Below are 25575 nucleotides of genomic sequence, written 5' to 3' on the forward strand. Positions count from 1 at the left end.
AAAATAAACCCTTTTCCTCAAAAGACCAACTGCTCCCATGCACCATCTCAGCTAAAATTAAGGGAAGAAAAGAGGAGGTGCCATTATACACTGAAGAGCTGCTCCTAAAACCAAGTGTCAAACATGTGTGCTACAGGGAACTAATGCAGAGCAGCTGACACATTTCTCAAATTGCACTCTTACTTATTGCCTACCTTAAATTTGTAGATGCAGTTGAGAAATGAACTGAATAATCTCCATGGAAATTCCTGATGCAGTGTTCTAAAATCCCGAAAAAATGTAGAAAGATATCTAAAGGCTGATGAGACTACAAAAGAACAGAATTAGCTACTTGAATACCAGCCCTCGATGCTTAAGAACCAAGAAATACCAAGGTTTATCTTAAAGGTAGAATACAAATTTGTAACTCTTCTACCAGTTAACTGCAGAACTTGAAGTAAATATCAGCTGATACACAGATGGGCTCTTCCACAAAACCAGACTTTGCTGTCATGTGGTTTGTTTAGACATCAGGACTAGTAATCAAGTTCCTAAGCTGCACTTCATGAACCTCACCTTTGCTACTACTTGAATGTCTTCATTTCTATACTTTGAAATTTTAACTGCATGGAAAATTTCTACAGCTGCACATTAATTTTGTGCCCATTTATTTTTAATTTAATAAATTTTTTTTCTTTCATATTATAATTAGAAATTAGGATCATATTTTGCCTATACAGTTTTATATTTGCACCTTATTCTGGAAATCAGTCAACAGGCTTAATTTTACAACTAGAGGGTGCTGGTGGACCATAATGTGAGATGGTGTGCAAAACTCTTGATGACCTTTAGCAGAAAGAAGAAAAATAAAAGAAATCAATTATTACTGCTCAGTAGGACAAGCTAATATATTCCAGGGTAATACAAATACTGCAATATTATCTAGTGTAAGTAAAAAGAAAATTAATACTTTATAGCTGATGCTTGGGTTCACTTTAAATTTAGTTTCAAATTTGCTGTTAAGCTTCGCTTCTGGCCTCAGTTTTTGTGCTGTAATGAACAAAAAAACCTTTATCTGAACAATATGCATTCCTTTTGCTTCCCTTTGTGTGAGTTGGAAAGCAATTACAGTGTATTATTGATTAAGTGTTTTATGATAAAACACAAAAGCCATCAAGTAAGCAGGAAAGCAAGAAGGAACAAAAATTAATTTAACAATAAAATCTATAATTGAGATTTTACAGATAGAATGTGGACATTAATTACAGATAAATCATTTAATAAGAGTTCTAACAAGAAAGTTATCTTCCAAAATTCATATAATTTCCAACACAAGGTAATTATTTTTTTGCCTTCCAGTACTGTAAGAAAAAATACAAGTATGAGAATAAATAATGTCTATAAATATACCATTCTGTATATATAAAAGTTCCCCCTCCCATCCTTCCTCTCTTTCATTTATCTTTATTGCTTCTTAGAGTCTGACAATTCTGCAATTACCTTCAACTAACAGAAATATTAAAAATTTGAACTAGACCTTAAAGATATAATTTCCCTCAGACCCATTCCACACAGCTCAATAACATCTGGGATTTGCCTTCCATTTCTTCAGATCAGAAAGAAACCCAAAACCTGAGACCCCCATGAGACAGTGGCCAGGCAGCTGGTGCAGTGTGTGTGACCATGCTATGAAGAGCAGATCTCCTCAACCCAAACAAGAGTCGCTGCAGCCAGCCTGCTGATCACAAAGCGGCAGTGGCTTCAAAAAGCTCTGGGTGTGCAGGTTCACCAGATGTCCAGTGGGGCCAGTGTGGCATGCCATTCCTCTTCCTACATTCCCACTTTTGGACTTTTAGTTGTGCAGGATCGCTGTATGTGGACAACATTCACATTGTGGGCAACACCCAAGCGATCCTTGTGGCCTGCATTAGCTCAGCACATCCTGGACATGCCAGAAATGTAGCACAATAAGTGGGATTGTTTGTTTCCACTCTATGGAAGTTTCATGTATTTAAGCCAGTCCCTTCCTAGCCTGTGAGGGGCCAACAGTCCAGATTTCCTTTCATGAATTGTCTTTTTCTCATACTGTAACTAGCTGTGGTGCCCCATGTCCCCAGCAGAGACGTGTGTGGCACGCTCTCATGGGCTGAGGCCAAGTCCTTGCTCTCAGGAAACACACTCTACTCACATGCCTACCTGCCTGCAGCTGTCTTTGGGCCACATTTCTTCTCATGACTTGCCCTCACGAGGGGATGTACCCTGGCATTCAATGGAGACCCAAGGCCCTGCCCTATGCACACCAAGGAGCTCATATTAGGGCAGTCTCCATGCCATAGAATTTCCTCTGGAAAACGGAAAGCAGTCTCCTGTCAGAACTATTTCATGCATAGGACCAAAATGTAGCAGCCAGATCAATGAGTTGGTGAGGGCAGCCATTAATTAACACACAGGCACACCAGGGCTCATGAGAGTCTCAGCCTCTTAGACCTTTGGACAGGTTTTCACTCCTACACGGGGCTACGTGCTAGCTAGCACGCAAACAAGAAACGGTATCATAATTGGTGAAAACGGGATTTTGTCTTGATAATTGGTTTGTTTAAAATGAAAGCTTTCAAGGGGATAAACAAAACAAATCAAGTAAGACGTGTCCAATGCAACAACAAAAAAAATTTGTGACTTACATACTGCAGGCTTGCCAGATGCTACAGATGCTGAGCCAGAGGACAAACTAATGTAAAAATCTATAACAAACCTGATACTGAACTGCATCTTGTGATGCCTCTCCAAAACTCCTGGTACCTTTAGTCTAGAAAGTGGCTTGGTTTTTTTTAATATACTGTATCTAGTTTGTGCCTAAAGAAGCAGCAGTTAAAATTTGCCCCAATGTTTTATTGCCAGCATATTCGAACACACTTAACTGTGCCTGCTTCATGGACACAGATGTTGGGGTTTTTTTCCTAAATGAGCTGATTTTACAAAATTAGTAGTTCTCTGATCTTTATTTCTCCACATAGACAAAATCTGCTTACTTGATGTTGCCTTCACTTACAAAGCCTAAATAATAATAATAATTACACCTTAGCTTTTTCTTCAACAGTGCCAGCTGAAATTATACATGAACAAGATGTTTGGTGGGTGTTTCTTTTTCCTCTGGAAACCAGCAGAAAAGCTGTTAAATACTACATATACTAGAATACTGATTTTAATAATACTCAACGTGCACATCAGTTTCATTGTCAGAAACACTTTAAATTTCTGTATTTTACTAATAACTGAGGAGCGTTATTCAGCTTTATAATGTAGTAGGCATCGTCCTTCATATATATTCGTAAAGCAGGATGTATGCTGTACATTTATATACAAAGTTGGTCAGAGCACAGACATTGCAGTGTCATGCTTTCATTCAAATTTCAGATGCCATATGTTCAGTACAATCGCACGGCATCGAGATGCAACATATTGCTTTGCAAATGCAAATAATTTCACACAGTGGCCTTCATGACTGGGAAGGGATAATGAAATGGGCTATATTTTACACATATGAAAAAAAATAAATAAAAGATTTATCATAAATAAATGGACCAGTATATGACATTGAAGAACAAGAAGCAAAAAGGAAACAGTGCTCTTGCATAAAGATCAATTCTCTTTGCTGCTGATGGAATGACAGGCTTGGGAGGAGGAGGCTTCTTGTTGTTCTTGGCTTGAGATTTCCCGAGCCCATTGTTGACTTCAATGGGCTTTCCATAACAGTCATAATTTGATAATTCAAAATCCCTTGGCAAGCTTCCAACAATGCTGAAATCATTGGATCTCAGATCAGATTTCGAAGTGCAAACTTTTTTGCATCTGGTCTCACCAACCTATGAAATAAAGAAGGAGGGGAATCATGATCAACTCACCACAACTCATTAGCAAACTTCATGCAGCTGCTAAAGAACACTGCAAACAAACATACAGAAAATTACTTGTTGATAGGGATACATTACATCAGACTAATTTGTGGAATGGTTATGTTATAAAGTACTTAAGGATGATCAGTCAATCATATCAACTAATCCAAACATTCATAATTGTGTAATTTTTCATGCACAAGGTGCCTCATGCTCTGCAATCTGCTGTAGTCAGACTCCTTCATTTTAAGATGATAGAAAGGGAGAGAATATTTTTGTGGGGAGTATTTTTGGATATTGATTCTGTGCTGATGAACCTGCAGACCTGCTACTATTCATTACTTGCATTTTTTTAAGCTCTGAAACCTATAGTCAGAATTAGCCCTAAAATTCAATGTTTGATGCAATTATTTTCACTTTGTTCTGGTTCTAAAGAGTTAACAGGTCAGGATCTTAGACCTCAACCTAGGGTGACCGTCTTGCATTGTACCTGTGGAGTTTAGTGCCTCTCTAAAAACAGGGAACACAGATGTAACACTATTCTCAGCACTGTAAAAGTCTTTAACTGGGAAATCTAAATCCAAAACCAGAATTACTATGTTTCCTATAGCTCCTTTACTGCTTTTGGGGATCAAGCAATACTTTTTTTCTGTGGGGAAAAAAGGTTCCTACATTCCCTTCCTTGGATTTTAGAAAGTTTTTATTTCAGATTCAACACATCTCTAGGACAACCAACCCACACTGTTCAGGGAGCTTGAAGTGATTTAGAGGCTACTTGCAAGGCACTGTGTTTTGTGACTTGGATAAACCTCTCCCAAACTTTCACTTCAGTTGGACTACTCAGGAAAGCAGAGAGAAGAATACAGACTATAAATTTGTTCACATATATAACCTTAGCATTAGTTAAAAAACTGCTGGTTTTCAGGCTATACCCATGGGCAACTGACATAAATGTATGTTTCAGTAAGGCTTCCTGGAGCCAGTGGTCCACTAAAACTCAGCAGCTCCAAAAGCTGCCTGTCCCTTTTATCCATTAGCCTGTCTCTCCTCCACAATGACCTCAGGTATTTTACCCTCAGCTCTCTCCACCTCTGGTTTTCTGCAGTTTTTGGCTGATAGTTTGGGATATTTGCATAGTCATATTTTGTAACTACTAAAATAATAATAATAGTGTCATAAAATACAGTACCAGGTTTATGGATGAATGAAAAATATTCTGAAGAATATTATTAGCTTCTCTATGACAGTGGCAAATTATCCTTTGTGGAAAGAACTGAGGCAGTCAAGAAAAGACTTAAACTTTGATTGGGGCTTTTACTCCCATTATTGACAAAGCTAATTCTAGTGCAAGGTGGAAAAGAAGCATGGCACTATTCCTTCTGAAAAAAGAGGATACACCTTCCCAAATTTTCCAGAGTTCTATTTTTCATGAAAGCAGTACATTTTGAAACCAATGCATTAAACTGAGGTGCAGGTTTGCCCTGGTTCCGGCCAGGAGAGGGTTAACTTTTGCAGTAGCCAGGAGGAGGCATGGCAAGGGCACAGAGGTTATTCTGTATCACCTCATGTCTCATGTCATTGCTACGGCTGGGGAAAGGGATTCTCTTCTGGCACAAAGACTTTTCTTCTGGTCGACAAAATGTGCAGAGGGAGCCATTCGGTATTGCCCATTGCCAGGGAATTTTTCTGTGTGAATCATTTATTTTCTTACATCTTTTTTTTTGCTAATATAATTGATGCTTGTTTTCATATCTCATTGCCATTTTCAGTAACTTTTTCTTATCTCAAACCATGATCTTTACCTTTTGTGCCTCCACTTGGAGCAAGGAGGTGGAGCAGTGCGCGGTTTTAGTGGGAGTACTAAATTGGAGAATATCATTCCTAAACCACCACAAAATCAAGATTCCAGGTTACAAAAAAGAAAAACAAGATAGGTGTTCCATGATGACAGGACAAAACTTTAGATACAAATCTCTTGCAACTGTCTCCTAGTCCTCAAAGACCTGACAGCCTAAGACAGTGCTCATTACTGGAGTAGCAGGGGCAAACTGTCTAGTAAGGTGGTGACTAAGACACAGATAAACATGATTATATGACCCTGGGTGACAGGATGCTATCATTCACCAATCTGAGACATTTCTTCCAATTAGATCATACCCAATGACATAGGTAATGAAGATATAAAGCAGACCCTTGTGCAATGAAAAATGAGCTTGCAGGACTGGGGTGCATGTTAACTGAAGAGTCACAGGAATATTAGATTTTTTCCATGGTCAAAGCTAGCAAGATTTAGTAAGACCACGACAAGAAATGGAATCATGTATGAAATTACAGGCCTCCTTTTGGATTTGAAAACTTGTAGCCCATTCCTCATACTACCAGTAATACGTTGTAAAAATTCAGTGACACTAATTGCAGCTTAAATCCTCTCATTTCTAGCACAGAATATTCCTGTTCCAACTGCAGTATCAAGAGTGCTCCCCTAAAGGCTGTTACAAGTCGGTTCTTATTCCCCTTCAGGACAGAGAGTGGATTCTAGGTCACCTCGGCCTTATAAGCAGAGAACTGTTCACAGCATGTTCACACACAGCTTTGCTTAGTTCAGTGTCAGCTGGAGTACTGATTTATCAGGGTGACACAATTTTCCTTGTATGAGCAACCTGGCCCAAATTTTTCTTTAATAAGTATATGTTACTTTTGAAAACAACTTCATCTATTTCCGTGGTTTTACAATTCCGACATTCTTCTATTTACTGCATTCAGCTGCTGCATAAACATATTTTTAAATTTTTTTCATATATATCTTCAAGTCTCCAATGTTTCTGTTGTTTTAATCTAAATTCACTCCAGTTGACCTAAAACTTTCCCTAAACAATGTTATGTAATATAAAGTATATATGACTGTGATTTTTATTCATTTTGCCTTGGTTTGTGCTAGAGGTGTAAGAATAATCCTAACAATGCCCCTGCTCCTCCTCACTTTCCACATTTACTGTACAAAAATCTTACCAAATGCTACAGGAACATTTTCTGTACAAAAAATATTGTAGGGCTTGATTTTAGAGTACTACACTTGATGTATAAAGAAAAGTAAAATGTTAAATGTTATATACTTTTGACTTCATCCTGACACAGAAAGTATTTGATGTCACTTGCCTTATCCTGCCCCAGCATCATGACCTGCGAGCCAGACTCAACCCACGGGAAGCTTCCACCAGATCTATGGCTTTTCCCCAGCAGAGGATGGGGAGCAGCTGTTTGGGAAGGGAAGGCTTCTGGGATAGTGTAGGGACACCCTGCATTCCCAGGGAGCTGGGCAGTGACTCTTTGTCTCTCTGCAATGGATTGGGGGGTAGCCAAGGAAACCACAAGATGGTGACGGCTCATGGGGCTTGGCCCAAAACACAGACCTAGTTCCCTGTTTCTTCCAGGACTGGACCACCTTGTCTAGGTTTGGTAGGATGGACAGACCACCTGTCTTTTAATGAACAGCTCAGAAGCACCTAAAAATGCCTCCTAGAATCCATAAGGCCCCTTGTGATATCCTTTCTCACCTTTTAAATAATTCAGGCTGACTGGTGCTCGTTGCCAAGCTCAACACCTGCTGCTGCTCCAGAGCTGCAGCACGCGTGCCTCTGCAGAATGCCTTTGGTTGCAGAATTAGGGGAATAATGTGAGAAGAAAATGGGGAAAGAGATGAAAGAATAAGTGCTACCTACACATGCAGACTGTCAGGAAGGAGCAACTAACTCCCCACCTCTGCCTCTGCTGCTTCTGGTGCTCCTCCTCACTTTCCACATTTACTGCCCAAACTAGTTACACTAGATTTTCCTTTAAAAACATCCAGGATGGAGAATTTTTTCCATGACTTTGTTCCTCAGAAACATATGTACCTTATTTCTAATCTGAATTTATTTGGCTTCAATGTTCAGACACGAGGCATGACTATAGTTAGTCTGATTAACTGCTGGTACACAGAGATGGTAACAAATCTAACTTTGATTTTGCATAATTTAGATGATGTAAGCAGGCTGACACATGAAGCCAAGAAAAATGTTGTTCAAGAGTTTCTTACCTTCACATCATTACCTCTGTCAACCTAATTGATAGTGCTTAAAAAGTTATATTCAGTTTGATTAAATCAATAAACAGATTAATTTCACTGAGCCATTTAGGAGCTAACATGGGGCTGAATTATGAGTAATATTAAAGATAATTAATACTTACAAACAATAATTATTAGTCAGAGCCATGTAAGCTATGCAATATTCTCCACTGATTGATGTCAGGCTTATAATTATTCATGTTATGCCACTTAGCTTTAAAAGTACTGGCACAAAGTTAGCTTCTTGCTGTATTTTGAAACCCTCCCAGATTTAAAGGATTTATTAAAAAATCAACATTAATGTTCCACAGCACTCACAGACCAGCTCTGTAAAAAAATTCTAGATGCAACTTAAGCTGAAATCTTGAATGTAAAATGTCTAACTTTAATAGATACTGTTTAATATTCTCATCAGCTACTGTGAATGAGAGCTATTTCATCCTCACATTGAATGTATTTGGCTTTTCCCCAGACATGGAGCAGAGTATTTGTTCAATACTTTTCTCTTTTCAGTTAATTCTTGATACTTACAGTACCTCTACCTAGTATAGTACCATTACTCATCTCACAAGGTTTTTTATTCTTGCTGTATATGCAAAGTAACTTCCTATTGCCTTCAGTTATGCTAAGCATATATCTCTTTTCTTACTTACACAATTATTTCATTGAGTTCAGCTTATATGAATTGCTATCACCTCCCACTTGCCAGTGAGGAGAAAAGAGAAATGCTTGAAGCTGAATTAGTTTTAAATCTTTGGTGAATTTGTTTTCAATTGTGCTATTTGTTAGGTTTTGTGTTTTTCCTTAAATTAGTGTAGCTTTACTTCTGGTTTGAACATTATTAGCTCACCAGCCCCATTTACACTTTTTGTTTAAATTCTTCCATCCAGATTAGACAGTTGTCAAATTTGTGAAATCTGACCTTTTACAGCACCAAAAATATCAGGGACTTGATTCAATTTGTTTTGTGCAAATAGAATAAAGATCCTTTTCAATTGACTGTTCATCCTGTGATCAAGTCCTCTTTATCCATCAGGATGAAGTGCAATATAAAAGCCATCATTTTTGAGAGCAGAAATTTATTATCCATAAGTCCTAGCAAGGCTTCAAACACGCTACAAGCACTGGCAGCTTCTCGAGCCCAGCACGTGTCCCTCAGGCTGAAGAGCTTCCCCACTGGAATGCTGTGCTCCTTTTCCAACACAGCACATCCTCCTTGCCTCAAAACCCCCTCTGCTGCCGTGCTCCCAGCCTCCTGTTGGCATGCACATCTGTCCCCAGGGCTGCCAGCTCTGCAAGGGCTTCCATACAAGATGAAGGAGGAGTTTTTTAACAAGCTCTGTTATTCATCTCTCTTGCACTTGTTTTGTGCTCTTCTCTTCTTCTTGCCATAATGATAGATGTAGATCATCAATAAAGTAGTGATTATTTAGCATTAGTCTGTATTCACACTGGGTATATTTTCTGGTGCAGCTCAGCAGGAATAAGCTACCACATTCCAAAATACAGGACAAAAAATATTAATGCATAAAATATCACAGTATTACAGCGCAGCTGAGGTTGGCAGGGACCTCTGGAGATCATCTAGCCCAACCCCCTGCTCAAAGCAGACTGCCTGGGGCCTTTTTACAGTCATGTTTGAATTATCTCCAAGGATGAATACAGGAGTCATTGGAGCAGAAAGTACCTACTCTGTACCTGAAATGCTGTCAGGAACTATTAAAATAGGCTGCAGCCTGTGGTTTTGTGTACAAGGTAAAATGTAAGCTGGGTTTTTGGTGGCTCTACAATAAAAAAATTGAGTCTGGAGTTCCATGTGAGGGAAAAAAACCTGGGAAGACCAGGTCACCACAGGTCACTACCAGTGGTCAAGTACATTGCAACTCAGTAGAGATGAACACAACCTATCTCTGGTTTCAGAGCCTAGATGTGGCTCTGACAAGATAAAGCAAGCAACAGCACCACTTTTTAAAAATAACTGGCATTAGAGCTATTACCACCACTTGCATAGTGCTATTCATCATCTGCCAGAACCATTCTTTTAGCAAATGTTCTCTCCAGTCATTAGCACATTATCTGTGGGGGACAGCTTCTAAAAACGGGCTTGATGAAAATGTGACTTTTCAAATTGAGGGGTGTTGTTATAGTTAACAGTGCAATCTCTCACTGTAATCACGTCAGCAATGAAAGCAAAAAAAAAAATGAATCATCTTCAAAACATTTCCCTTTTTGCTTGTTTTTCTCACTGTATGATGTTTCATTGCTAGGAAACACATGCAAACTCCTGCTGAGGATTCCCAATAAAAAGCCAGTGCAAGCAGTTATCACCAGATTGCATAATTTTCTCCTCTGCTTAGAACAGCATCTACTTGCAGCCTCTCTGAGCTGAGGGAGCCAAGCTGTATTTTCTCATGGCTTTTTGCCTCTAAGTGCATAGCCACTGCTTCTCCTAGAAAAACACATCAAAAGTGCTTATTTTCTCTCCTTTTTCCTACAGATTCAGGGTGATCTTGACAGACAGACCACTCGACTTTAATCAGACAGTCATATTGATAAACCTCTGGGTTTAAAATGGCATTGACATTTCAAGGGTTTTTGTTGGAGGGAGCATGACTCATAAAGCTTGGACTTGAGGGGTTGGCGTATGCTAGCAGCATGCAGCTTTTGTATCAGCCATTTCCCAGGAGCTGGTGAAGTAGCTATACATCCATGGAAGCCTTTCTCCATCTTTGGGTGATTGGCAAATTGTGAGCACTCTTTTCACTTTGCCATCTTCACTGTCACTGTTGGAAATTATTGATCATGACCACTGACTATTGAATACAGTGACAAAAGTGCTTTCTGCTGACAACTTTCAATGAAACCTTGCAGGTTCTGTTATAGGGGATCGCTTTGCCTAAACTGCAATTATGAATTAGATTAAGCTTTTAATATTTATGATACACTGAAAAGCTTATCCCTTTAGTCCATAAAAATGGAACAATAGCTGCTTGTATTTTTAGGGATTATTATGAGGTTTTGTTATACTTGTTTTTTACTAAAATAAAATATGCCAAGTCTCCAAACCCGATGCCATTTTAACTTTCACAAATGGAGCAAGCACATGAAAGCAAGTTGTTCCACAAAGATTGGAACCAGGGATGCTTGATCGCCCCACCTGCTTCTCTTTGATCCTCCTCATAACCAAAAATATTCTCAACCCAGCAACTCCCCTGTACCCCACATGCAGGCCCTTTCCCCAGATCTCCTGCAGAGACACCACTACTGCAACACTGCAAAAGCAGGGAGTGCACAGCTTGCTGCTCAGGGAACACAAATTGCCTTAGCATCAGGATCAGGGCCATTTTAAAGTGAAGTAAAGTAACTTCTCTTTTTAAATTTGATTCCCCTCAAAACAATTTACAGATATGTATCAGCACCATTCAGTTAATGTTTCATAATACATAAGAGCTTAATTTAATCAGGAGAAACACTTATAAATGGAATTATTCATGCTCTCTGTTTCTCCTCACTTGGAATTTTCTGCTTCCACGTCTTTTCTGTTGCTTTTGCCTTCAAGTCCCATCTGGTCTATCCACTGTTTCAAGCCTAGTTATGCTGACATTTCCAGCTACACCCTCAGTCACTTTTGCCTGAATATCACCTCCTATGTGGAAAAAGAACATTCTTAAACATTTCTATAGGACATATACTTATTACAGGAGTGCAGTTATAAGTCATCCTTTTCTCCTAAAGTCACTTAAGTCTTTCCAGACATTTAGCAAAGTATTTGCTCTTGCCTCCCACACAATCCTATGTGACCCTGATGAGAAACAGCTCCTGAAGTTCTGGGACAGCACTCAGGCCTCTTTTTGTTTTGTATTCTTTATGCCTTTCAACATACAGTTTTTTTTCCATTACCTGCTTCTTTAATGTTACTCTCCCTTGCATATTTTCCATATGACAAATGCATTCTCTACTTGATCATTACTAGGTCTGTATGGGAGCAATCCAAATTTTGTGAGGCAGGCCTACTTTTGGATTAGAAGTCAGAGCTACCAGAAGATTTACACCTGTTCTGATTTAGGACTTCAGTACACGCTTTTCCAGGGCCAAGAACTTTCAAAGTACTCCTACACAGCAGCAGGTTCCGAGAGGCAGTTTTCAGTGAGGCAGATTTATAGCTTTCAAATATATAAAATCTAGCATCACTGTCCTGCCACATGCTGATGTCAAATGATTCATTGGTCTGGGACCTTCTTCTATCTCAACCTGGTCATCTTCCCAGAAATTACCAGCCCAGGATATGTTTCCTCTGGTAGGTTGTGTTTCAAAGCAGGTGGATTAATTCAAGTTGGATCATCACCCATGAGCTACTCAGCCACATGACCAACTTTTACAGCAAGGAATACCTATTTCCATTATGGCTTGTAAAAATTTTTTTTTTTTTTTTGTAAATCTCTGTATAAAGATCATCAGAAGCTACTGGAATGTTAAAGGTTCCTCATAACAAATTGGGAAGGCTGGGAAGACCCTGAAAAGTGCAGGTTAAACATGAGACGCTGAGGCTGGCATTTCAAGATCGTGGAGGGGAGATGCTACAATAGAAGGGCAGACTGAATTCTGAATTCTAAAATCCTTCAACCTGCTGCTAGACACACTCATGGGGAACATTGCTTAACTTCTGAGGATAATGATTACCCTTCTAAGTCTTAAAGTACACTGTATACCAGTGCCTTCTTGAAAAAAAAAAATTGAAATATGAAAGCACAACAGAGGTGATAATAGGTAATTTCATTTTCCACTTGGATATGACAATGGCACGTACCTCAGAGGATATGCATACCAAGGAGAATCAGTAATTTAGCAATTGGTTTTGTTCACACTACTGAAAAACTGTAAATTTTTGTTAAACTTGTAATTTATTGAGCTGAACACATAACACTTCTAAGCACTGGAAATAGGAAAAATATATTATATGCTGCACTGCTGGATTTTTGCAACTATTCTGTCAGAAGAAACAGCTGGATTTGGGACCTGCAGATTTCTGAACACAAAATTATCCCATTCAGTTCAGGGAAAGCAAAACTACAGCAGAGCCATTTTCTTTCTCATGCTGTCTAGGCTTGGGGAATTACTCATGACACAAGCCAAAGCAGTCATGGGGTTACTCTAAGGTGAGACTACCAAAACATTTCCCAAAGATTCTTCTACCAGATGAGAATTATGGTAGTTAAGTGCACTGAGCTGCAGGTATTGCAGAACAGTGCAGCTACCTGCAGCTCCTCTACACTGGGGGCAATTAGTCAAGCTGAGATAATCTCAGCTTGATACTAAGACAGGATTTCAGCCATTCTTGCATAAGCTACTTCTTCCTTAAAGAAACATTGAAGTCACTGTGTACCAATATTACCACTTGGATCTAGCCTAGCTGCTTTATTTTATATAACAGAATTGCTGAGTCATTGAAAAGGACAAGCCAAATTCCTATTAGACATGTTGTAGAATAACATATTTTCTTCTGCAGAATAAATGTCAAGTAAATATCACTTAGGAATGAAGGCAGTTGGACTGGGATGTCTGAAAACTCTTGGAGCACAAACAGGGACTTCTAAAATATTAGGAATTTAGCAATATGATGGGAAATTTCGGCCTGAGTGAAGACGTACATGTCATCTTTAGCCATATAGTGAAATCTGACTGATTTACACATAAACTCCAGCTGGCAACGAAGAAATGCAGGAACTGTTTGACACAAACAGACAGGTCTTTTGTCTACAAATGCCTCGACTTCTGGATTCCTGGCTTCACAGGCATGCAACGCAGTGCAGCTGTGGCCATCCCAGGGTAAGCAATGAGCTGGTGTTATTTGAGTATGCTCTCAGCAAATACTGTCTGAGAGTTCTGTCCTCTGAATAGTTACAGTTTGACAGCTGCTATTTATTATGAGAAAAACAGCAACTGTAAAGCTGCTAGCTACTTTATTTACCTGAAGCTAAGCAGCAACCATGCTGCTACAATATTAAAAGATAAATTTTTCACTTAGAACTTCTGACCCCAAATCACTAGGGACCAATTGGTCAGGCTGCTGGCCATTAGTTACCAGCATGTTTTTAATGTCTTGACCCTTTCCAAGATTAAGCACTATTCAAAATTATTACAAACACTACATTCCTGGAATTGGGTTAATAGAAAAGACTGCTGATTTTGCATACAAAGCTTTGCAGCTCCTACCTGTAAAGTGCTGATGTGAACAGGAGTCCCTGTGCCATTCACAGTGTTCTTCTTGGCAGCATTTCCACCCTTCCCTTCTGCTTGCTCTGCCTTGGCAATCTTTGCTTTTTCAGCTTCAATTCTCTTTGGATTGTTTAGCATTACCTGAACCACAGCATATTCCACCAGGGATGCAAACCCAAAGAGAAGGCAAACAATCAGCCAGACATCTAAGGCCTTCACATAAGACACTTTGGGAAGTTCAGCAGCAAGAGTGGTACATTCAGATGCCAAGCTGAGCACTGAGAAAATACCTACAAAAAGAGAAAACAATATATTGAATAAGAAAACTTTCCTTTAATGACACTGGCTGTGCTCTTCCTCTGAAACAGACAATAGTGAATGATGTTTTGCAACAGTGAATGGGACTTCACAATGTGGTCGGTGCAGGAGGTGTACAAAGTGCACATGCCTTCAGCTAATGAACAAGTTAAACACTTAGCTAGTGCAGTTAATGATGAATTACTAATAATGTCTACCTTCATTTTATAAACAGAGAAACAAATAAGTGAGGCTAAACTGGTTGTTATGGTTTCTTGTCCCATCACACATCACACAGTTGGGAAATGGGGTTTCCAAAGACTTATCTTACAATGTGCATCTAATTCTGGGAATGTGGAAGAGAAAAATATGATACTTAAAACAAAAAATGGAATCCTTTAAATTAGAAGAGCATTGTCCCAGAAATCTAAACTGTGCTATAGCAGGAGCAATTCTCTGAATGAGCTGTTCACAAGTGTGATATTCAGACCATAGGTAAAAGGGAAGTTTTTGCTGATGAGCAAAGCTGTGTGAGCAAATCAAAAACCCTTTGTTCCCAATTCCCTGAGAAGATGAAAACGTGGAGGTGGCTGAGGGTCACAGTCATTTTCTATTTGAGCTTCTAGGATCAAGAAGAAGCTTTCTAGATAAAGGGCATTTCATGAAGCCCTTATCATGAAAAAAGCCCACATGTGCAGAGGCTGTTAGAAGGTCACACTCATCGTGGATTTTACCAAGCATTTCCCCTAATAAGGCTTCCAAATGTCACCATCAACACAGGATTCATATCACAAGAGACAAATACAAGCTTGACGCCAAAGAAAGATTTCTCACAGGCTCCTGTGAAAATAGTAGCATGAAGAGCTACATTTGGAAAAAGCCAACTTTAGAAATGGCTGTCATGTAGGGAAAAATTAGTTCAATCTCCATGCTCAGAAGGTTTCATTTTGGTTTTGTGAATGCTAATGATAAAAATCTTTATTTATGAGTGGGAGGCTTAATGAAATAGAATTGATGTCTATAAAAAATGTTGGCCAAAAGGAGTCTCAACTATGTTTCTTATAGTGCATGAATTTTTTTTCATTCACAGAGATTTATTTGCTTCAGATCCATTTTAAGTAACTGAGGATGTGAAAATGTAAATTAAAATGAAACTATCTGTATTGGCCTATGAAAATATTAATTTCTACTTGATCACAAGCAACACATTCTTTAGCTAGTGGTCCCATTTGGATTTCAGTGAGATTGATTGATATGGTATTTTATTTAGCATTAATCTCAAATGGAAAATTCACTAGGTCTTAGAACACTGAAGCATAAAGAAATGTTTATGGTCATGTGATTTTAAACCACAAAATTTTATGATGTTTTATTTAGAAATATGTAGTATCAATGTACCACTGCAAAGCTGGAATTTTTTTTGTCCATGGGGATAATAAAGAATGATCAGATGTGTTATCTCAGAACAGAATGATACAGCAAATACTGAACTGAATCCTCAGTGTACACTCTGGCTTACTTTCCATCTGCTGTACCTGAAGCATTCACATACAAACAGTGTATGCACATCAAACAGCTCTGCACGTCACTGAGCTCTTGGGAACAGCAGGCCATGCCAGAGCTGTAGGCCTGTGTACAACACAATTAGTCAAGATAACACTATTAACTCTCTGTCCTGCTATTTCGTTATAAATGAAGGGTCTGCCTACTCTGTTGGGCTGAGCAGCACGACTGTATGAGCTTGTATGAGCTTGAAGTACTTTCATGAAGTGAGTCTGTAATGAAATAAAGCCAGTCAGGTAACAGGAATTCTAGTTCTTTTCCAAAGATTGTTTCTATTAATCATCAGAAAGACTTTTCCAATAGGTAGCTATTAAGAGCCTTACTTACTATCCTGCTTTCTTACTCATTATTCAAATATTGGAATTCCTGTAAAATGCATATTGCCTGTGTTTGCAGCATCACCCGTGCATAGACGGATCAGATTTGTCCAGGCTGAGAGGAGTGGAGACAGTGTGCTCTTCACCCAAATGCTGGAACTACAATCAAGTGAAGTCTTAATGCCAAGGTGGAGTTTACAGGACTTGGAATGAGCAGAGTTCAGTGAAAATGATGAGTGGACAATGGAAGTGAAGTTGCTTTCAGGGTCTGGTGTCATGTAGCCAAAGCAACTAAGAATGGCTCAATGGTGTTACAGTGGATTGTGACAGCACGTGAAAACGCAGGTTACCCAGTGGGACTCTTGCAGCACTTGCATCAGGATTGATCCAAAATGACAGCCAGGATAGAACAACAATTAGCAGTGTAGGAGCATAAACACCCATCATGTAAAATCCAACTTGTCTTCTTAAAGTGAAGATTACTTCTACACAAGTGTAATAACCTTTAAAGAAATAAATGCATTAATGTTTAATGTGTTTTGCAGATGAAAATATCTTTGCAGGTGAAAGTATCTTCCAGGTCTTTTTCTGCTTAAAAGCAGAAGTTCAATGCTTTGATTTTCTTTATAAAGGTAAAGACTTTAATTTGGAAAAAAAAAAGAATCAAAACACAGATTTACGTAAGCACCAAGTGTGGTTAGGGTGTAGTACTTTGTGCTGTAAGGAACCCTTCCACTTCTCAAAGCAGCAGGAGGCTGAAGTGACTCTCAGCTTGATGTTTGCTTCAAGATGCAGTTCAGACAAAACCAATGGAGTCTGGCAGTCCTACTAGTTTAAGATCATCTGAAAATCCTACTTAGCATTATTTTGTGCAAAAGATGAATTAAGAAATATTAGTCCAGCAGGTTTAGAATGGAATGAGGTGAATGAATGTGACTAACTAGAGATTTCCTCAGTACTGAAAGTCGGTACAAATGACTTCTAAAATTGGTAAAGACATTCTTAAAAAGACTCTAGAAAAGCTGCAAATTTTGTAAACAAGGAAGAATGTATCAAATCTTTTAAAATTAACATCTAAAGCATACAAACTTCAGATGATGTTTAAAATGAATTCAACCCAAAACAAAGTGGCAGTTACTAGATGTTTTGCTGGAGATAACAAATGTATCAAGATGTTTGATAACCAGAAAATAATTAATGTCCATATTTTCACTCAATTAGAAGAACTGGAATTTTTATGTTAATAATAACACAATAGTGTTGGAAAAAGCCTGAAAACTTCAAAAACTATTCTATCACAAGAAAAAGGCATTTCTATGTTATATTACATAAACTTCAAAATTGAAATCAGACTGTATTTATCGATCGAATTGGTGAGATACTTATTTAGAAGATAGAATGTGCCAAAAAGTTCTCCATTTCCCTTCCATATTCCATCAGTTAACTGCTGTACAATGATATGTCATCGTAAAAGTGCGGTTTGGGCATACAGACGCCACAACAGAAAAAGCATAAAACATTAAGGACAAACATCTTTGTGTAGAAGACACTATACTGTATTTTATAGCTCATTCCATCATCTTCAGCGATCACTTCGCTGAGAAATTTTCCCTCTATAATTTATAATAATTTATAATTCTAATTTATGAATGGATTCCAGACACTTTTAGGTTCTGTTTTCAAATAAGAGATGACCTTCAAAATCATTATTTGTTTGTGTTATGTAGGAAATTCATTCTGTATGCCTTCATTTAAATAATATTTCATCAGACAGAGTACGGTATCTATTGCCCTCCCCATTCAGCTCAAAAGGACCTATTTGATCTGTCATAAAATTGATGAATAACAGGAAATTTGCAAATATAAATATTCAATATACTGCTTCAAAAGAAGCCCAGATTTGCTGACCCTCTTTTAACTTAGGTAAGTATGATAAAACATTAGTTGACAGAAATAGGCAGTGAAGATTAAGGGTTTTTGCAATTGTCAGGGAACTCCTATATAAGACATAATTTTGAAAATCTGTTCCTTGAAGCAAAATTTCTCTTGATTTATTTAGCTCTGTGTGTGAAATATAAAAATACCTTCAGCATAAGAATTTTCAAGTAAATAAAAAAATGGAGCATTGAAAACAGCCTTTGAAAATATTTCATCATACTAAATATTCGATTCACATTACTGAAATATTAATTCTGGTTTTGGTTGTGAGATTAAATGGAGGTTCTTTACAGAATGGATTTGCAGTAAAAGAATTGCAAAAACTTTTCAAAATGGTTCCCTCATGGTCTTTCTTTAATGTTCAAAGCACACACACATAGAATATTTTACTGAACATTTTGCACCATGTCATTGGTGGTCACAACCTGCTGAAACTTGGGAAAACACCAATAATTTTCTTTGTGCATAATTCTTAAATATTTTTTCTTCCTAAAAACTTAGGGTTCCTAAAATAGGATTCCTATCTAAAGTTTTTTAGATATTTAATTTCAGATTTAGGGCCCACCCCAAAATAATCACAATAGTATACACGTTTTACAATTTTCCCATTTGTAAGGATTTCATTTGGGAAATGCAAGATCCATTTCTTTAGTTTTTACTACTTTATGTACTATTTTTTTCAGTAATTTCATTTTTTAAATAGGAACAAAATATTTCTCACTGCTAAGAAAGGTTTTGCCATATTCTGAATGCCATCACTGCTAGCTGCTAGAAATGCTTTCAAAAAATCAGAATTTTTCTGAAGAGAGCTAATTTCTTATTATTTACAAATTATAAATCACCTGTGAAGAGTGGATGAATTATGTTATCAGCATGAGATCTCACTCATTTTGCAGTTAAAAACCAAAGCCCACTTTTATTTTCATTATCTTTTCAAATTAAATTCTTAACTCTGAGATCTGCTAAGATTCCTTGCGACCTCTCCAGGCTTGGAATCTACCACAGGAGCAACTGCAAGTAACAGAGCCTCCACTTCAGCTGAATAGCCAACAGGAAACTTTCAGAGGGTCTTCAGAAACTGCAGCACCACAGACTTCCCAACTGAGTTTTAATAGAAGATTTATTCCCATGATGTAAAAGCACAGACTAAAATACAGCTGCTCTTGTAGAAAGACCTGTGGTAGTCATAGCGTGAGTCGTTTGGATATAATGGTTGGCAGGAACCAATCAATGTGAAGAAGGTAAATCATTAAAAGCCAGAAAGCAGAAACCATTGAAAAATTTGTGCCAACATTAAAAACATAATCATAGGAATAAATAAATAGAGGGCTGAGGATTGGAAGCAGCTTTTAAAAATGACAGAATTTCCAGAACATTTAGAAAAAGGAAGAATCCGTAGGGTGAAGCATTTGGAATTACACTCTAGTACTATCCACTTATGGAAAACAAGTCTAACCAGAAAATCAAAATTTACCCACTTTGCTGCAACTGGCATGATTCTGCATAAACAATCTTTCAGAAAAGTTTGACATTTACAAGCATAAACACGTGTAAGGACCACAGAAATAAAATGGTGATAATAGGACCATGATATCTGTAAGTAAAGCCAAGGCAAACATTTAATCTCTTCTTCAACATGGATATTTCTATATTTGAACTAGAATAATAGTTCAAATTATTTAACTATTATTATAACAATTATTGAACTATTATATTCACATAATAAACTTACCATTATATGAACCACTCATTAGTTAAAAGCAATCTATTTTATCCCAGGAAATGTAAGACGTGGACTGGAATATTAACCATTAACTATACACAGTAATTGAAGGAATCTTAGAGTTTTTTACCAAGGAAATAGCTTATATTACCTACCTGTGCCTTTGTAATACTTGGTACAGTTACCATATTCAATATCCTCCTTTTTAATATCAAACTGAGGCAGAGCAATTTTCTCTAGCTGTACAGGATCTCCAGACTGCCAGATAAACCGTAAGTCATCAGTTGTGTAACCAACTGCAAGACAAAAGAATAATAATAATTGTCTAAGATCCACCTCAATCACAGTAAACTCTGCAAGAAAACCTAGCATATATGTATTGTATATCCTTCAGTCTTTTTCTTTTTATTTCCTGCTCAAATAAATAAATACAAAAATTAAATAATCTGCAGCTGCATTTTTATGTGGGCTGAAGTTGGGACTTAGTGGGTGAAACATTACATTATCAGCAATATTAGGATGACTAAGAGGTATTTGTTACAGGGTGTACTTTTCACACAAAGAAAGCAAAGCTGTATTTTCCACAGCTTTCAAGCCTCCATACTCATTCATACTCTACTTCAGCAAAAATATGAACAAGATGAATTTTAATGAGTCTGAGTAACTTCAAAAGAATTTAACAACTCAATTACCGTGATGAATCTTGGTGTTTGTGTAGAACAACCACACTGCTTATTTTCTTGGATAAAAGCCCTGATTCATGGCAACATTGCCATCCAGGAAATATTTGCCCAGGAATTAGAGCAGATGTGCAGTCCTACAGAAATCAGCTCAGTGCCTTCCTGACCCACTGAGGACAGACAGACCTCAGCAAACCTCTGAGTGCCCAAATCACATTATATACACCAGCAGCAAGTGAGAGGCAGTGCAAGTTAGACTCACAATATTCAAGAATAAAGCAGTATTGATTAAATATGCATAATCAGAATCATGATTTACAAGCCATTTTTTTGCTACCTTCTGTTCATTAAAGATTAACTTAATTCAAACAGAGATAATGTGTGTTAGATGGAAACACAAATGAGGAAACATAAAAAAGATGGAGTTGGAAGGCCTCATTTTGCAGCTCAAAGCCTGAGAAAAACGTTTAAAGAGCCATTATTTTTCTGGAGGCATTAGATTATTCTTTTTAATTTTTGAAAACCAGCTGTGATTAAGAAAGTGAAACTGTTCATAAATGATGCCTTTATGATTCACAATAATTTAATAAAAATCGCAATGTTTCAAAGCTTCATACACTATAAAAAATTGTTTTAATGTTTCACTCATAAAATCATTTTCACCCTGTTCCAACACACAGCACATCACAAAACTGCCAAGATCCTTTATGATAACAATTACTGGAGAGTGAAAATTGTGTCTATAGAGTATATGCAGAACTGAGGATTATAACTGTGGATATGAGAACATCCTGGTAACAACTGCCGGCCTTTTTTGATTTTGAAATTTAGCAAGTAAAAAAAAAATACTGATTTGAAAAAAACCTAAGAATAAAACTGCCAATGGCTAGCAGGGAAAACTGGAAGGACAGATAGGAATTCATGGGTACCTTTCTTACTTTTGATAACTGAATTAAAAGGTAGAAGAAAGTTTAGTGCACAGTCTTTTCAAAGAAGCAAATTCATTGCATTTGATTATATCATCTTAGTATGATTTTTTTTAATGAGTAGTTTCTCCTTGCATGACCATACCTTTCAACTCTTGTAAAGTCAGTGGACTTGCTGGACTGAGAAACCTTAAGTGAATTTCTGTTAGTATTACTAATTCCAGTTTAATCTCAAACTGACTTGGGTTTTCCATAACAGCTTTCTCCAGCTAATGTACATACACAGTAGTGATGAACAAAATTACTATGGACATACTAAAATTCTAAAGACAAATGCTGACAATCAAAACCTAAATTGTAAAACTCTATTATTATTATTATTATTATTATTATTATTATTATTATTATTATTACTACTACTACTACTACTACTACTACTACTACTCCTTGTCCATATTGTGATACCCTGCCCAACTTTGGCTAACCTTACTATTTCTTCACTTGTGACTTCTCTTCCCTAACCTCACCTTTCCCACCAGACCTGCTGGAGTAAGAGCTGAACAAGTTTATATGTTACAGCAGGAGCAGACTGGAAGAGGGTCACCTTCCTTCTCTCTGCTTCATGCTCATCCCTATTTTGGAAAACAGAATTACCATGGAAGTGGGATGACCAAGGAATAAACTGTTGGAATAAGCTGTAGTTGAGTAGACACCTACATATTTGGGGCACGGAAAGGAAGATGGATTTCAGAAATATTTGTCTGCAACTTACAGCATGGCATGAAGCCCTACAGAGATGTGACCTGTCTGCCCTGTTGTAAGATTAAATCACCTGGAGACCAGAAATAGATTCCTGACTACATCCACAACACATCCTGAAGCCAGTTTCAAAAGGTTTGATACCAAATGATCTCACTGCTTTGGCATCAAATACTTTTCCTTTGGTACTGTATCAAAGGAGTTCCAAACAATACCAATGTTTCATCAATGTAAGGGGATAAATTGGGCCCCCAAACCTAAAAAGCAGCACAGGTTGTGGAAGTCAAAACCATCTGGCAAAATCATTCTTTTTTCCAAACGATATGTTTCCATTTATCTGAGTTTATTGTAAATGCTTTTATAAAAGGCGTCAGCTATCATTCTGGTTGATAGCAAAAGCTAAAACTAAGAGTGCATAGTGCCATAACAGTAAGAAACATCTTTAGTAGGGAAATGTACATTGGTAGGAAGCAGTGAGTATCAATTTCATCATTCGTTAAAAATGTTTAGATGAAGTAAACAGAATTAACAATTTTTGTTTGATTCTCATGCATGCCTAGAAGAGAACTGTTTTTATGGACAGAGTGATTTACATACAGCTTTCCAATTGCATCTTGCAGCGCTGTGTATCCATAGGAAACAAGGTCAAGTCCAAAGGGCATGACAGTGTAATAGACAATCTGAAAATACAGAAAGGGAATTAAAAAATTGTGTGAGCTGTCAGGTAAGCAGTAGATGGCCATGAGAAACAAAAATTAAAAGGTTTTTGATTTTTGTCTTCGTAAAACAGCAGAAACAAAGTTTAGAAGTCATAATTAGCAGTTCGTAATGGAGATCTCTCTAGTATAAAATAAGACAATACAATTTTATAGAGGGTTTTAAACATATAGAAGCTCACAAATTAAAGAACTACTAATACAAGACAAAATACATATAGGTCATAGAATAACCAAACCAAATGTCCATACAGACCAGAGTCCTGTCTCCAGCACTGGCCAACAACAGACTTCTAAAGAAGAATATGACACTGCAGCAATATGGAAATGTTATTTTGTCAGATATCCAGCAGCATCCAAAAGCTGCACCTCAAGGGCCTCCCAAACCAGAAGGGATGCTTCGGTATTTAAGGGACATCAACAGATTTTTTGTCTCTAAGAAGTTGTTTTGCCTTCAGCTGCTTTCTGGAATCTAGGTGTCCTGGTTTCACCTGGGACAGTGAGTTTTTTCCCTAGTAGCTGGCACAGTGCTGTGCTCTGGATTCAGTAGGAGGATAACATGGATAACATACTGATGTTTCTGGTTGTGGCTGAGTAGTGCTTGCCCTAAATCAAGGACTTTTCAGTTTCTGCCAGTCAGAAGGTATACAAGGAGATGGGAGGCAGTAGGTAGCAAGCAATTCTATTTTGCATCACTTGTTTCTCTTGGTTTTATGTCTCTCTTTTGTTCCTCTTATTATAATTAGTATTAGCATTAATACTTATATTTTGTTCTACTTTGCTGCAATTTTTAAGCTGTTCTTGACCCACAACTTCTATGGCCTTTATTTTCCTGCTTCACCTTCCCATCCCACTGAGGCCAGGAAGAAGTGAGTGAATGGTATTTAGTTGCAATCTGGGGTTAAACCCTGACAGCACAGAAAGTTTAATATGCACAGCATCTTGCAGCAAAGAATGCCATAGCTAACCCGCACACACTCTAATCATGCCTTTTTATCTATCCTCAGTCTGTCTCATAGTTTTTTCACTGTAAAAGAAGGCAAAAAATCAATGCCCATCCATTCTCTCTGTGCCATTCATGATTTAGAGACCTCTATGGCACCACCTCAATTATTTTGCTTTTTCCAGTGTGAAAAGTTCAGCCTTTCTCAGCTGTTCCACACCTTTGACTGTTCTTGCCTCCCCTCCTACAGCTGGAAGACCAGAATTGCATTCCGAATGTAAGTATGGCATACTTTTATGCACTGGCGTGACTTTAATCCCTAATACTTCCAAGAATTCAATTCACTTTCTCAAATAGTACTGAGCTATTAGCTGACATTTTCAGAGAACTATCAACTACTACTCAAAGCTAATTTTTTGGCTGGAAATAACCAACTCTAGATCAATCAGGCTTTATGTGAAGCTAAAATAATTTTTTTCCCTCATGCATAATTTCCAGTTGTTTACATTGAATTTCATCCCATACTTTGTTGCTTAGTCATTAGATTGACTTGTGGTTCTCACTGTTGTCTCTTATCTTTACTGTTCTGCATATTTTGGTATCATCAAATGCACTTGCAAATTCAGTTTTTCAGATGATTTATGTTGAAAAGCACAGAACACAGAATAGATTTGTTTTTGGGGGGGGAGTCAACTCTTTTACTTCCCCTGATGTGAGCAGTAGCTGTTTATTCCTGCATTCAGTTTCCTAATTCTTAACTACTTGTGCAAGAGCTTTCTCTCACACAAATTTTGCCATAAAGTATTTTGATAACTGGAGAGTCTTTCATTTATACATGATAATACCTCTGTAAACTAGAAACACAAGACATAGAAATTACATATTTTAAAAATGTAATCAAACCACAGTCCCTAAAATAATTCATCTTACCTGCATACATATCAATAAACAGTATTTTTAGAAGATGGCAATAATTTTTAACTTTATTGAACCTGGTTTTCTTTTTTTCACTTTTTCAGAGATAGTTTTCTATCCAAAACACTTCCATTATTATTTACTCAATATTCACTAATCATTAACCATTCCTATTGAGCTCCTTTATAAATACCTGCAACCTAGCAAAAATATTTGAAAAATATTTGAAAAATATTTGAAAAATATTTTGGTGTTTTATTTAACATTTTCTCTTTCAAAAGGGAAACTTCTTTCATAGCTGGAAGTTATTTTCTACCTTGAAATATTAATTTCTACACACTTCAGAACTACAGAAGCAGCTGAAATCAAAACCAAGACCTTCAGAGCAATCAAAATGAAATGCTTTGATTGCCCAATGTATTTTCTTTTCTGATCACTGCCAGTAATATTCTTGAGACTGATTTTTCTCACCCTGTTTTGAAATGGTAAAAAAAGAACCCGAACTCTTTCATATTGTTTCTCTTTTTTTCCATCCATTTCTACTGCAGGAAGCAATAGCTCATGTGAACCTAGCTTCTCAAGTGGTTCCCTCTTAAAGGTAATGT

The 25575-nt window shown here is 37.4% G+C and overlaps 1 protein-coding gene across 2 annotated transcripts in view; it reads right to left on the minus strand.

Annotated features, from left to right (window-relative positions):
• Positions 1-1185: 1185 nt before the first annotated feature.
• GLRB (glycine receptor beta) overlaps positions 1186-25575 on the minus strand; it is a 47582-nt gene continuing 23192 nt past the window's right edge. For both annotated transcript variants that reach the window (XM_054290488.1, XM_054290479.1), the window contains exons 6-10: positions 22994-23076; positions 20187-20327; positions 16721-16873; positions 14191-14483; positions 1186-3842 (exon numbers count right to left, since the gene is read on the minus strand). In XM_054290488.1, the coding sequence (XP_054146463.1) occupies positions 3546-3842; positions 14191-14483; positions 16721-16873; positions 20187-20327; positions 22994-23076 (967 nt within the window). In that variant the 3' untranslated portion in view covers positions 1186-3545. The remainder of the gene's footprint in view (positions 3843-14190; positions 14484-16720; positions 16874-20186; positions 20328-22993; positions 23077-25575) is intronic.

This window comes from Melozone crissalis, unplaced genomic scaffold (assembly GCF_028551555.1).
Source record: "Melozone crissalis strain CALT ecotype California unplaced genomic scaffold, PUWL_Pcris_2 ptg000006l_1, whole genome shotgun sequence".
NCBI lineage: Eukaryota > Metazoa > Chordata > Aves > Passeriformes > Passerellidae > Melozone > Melozone crissalis.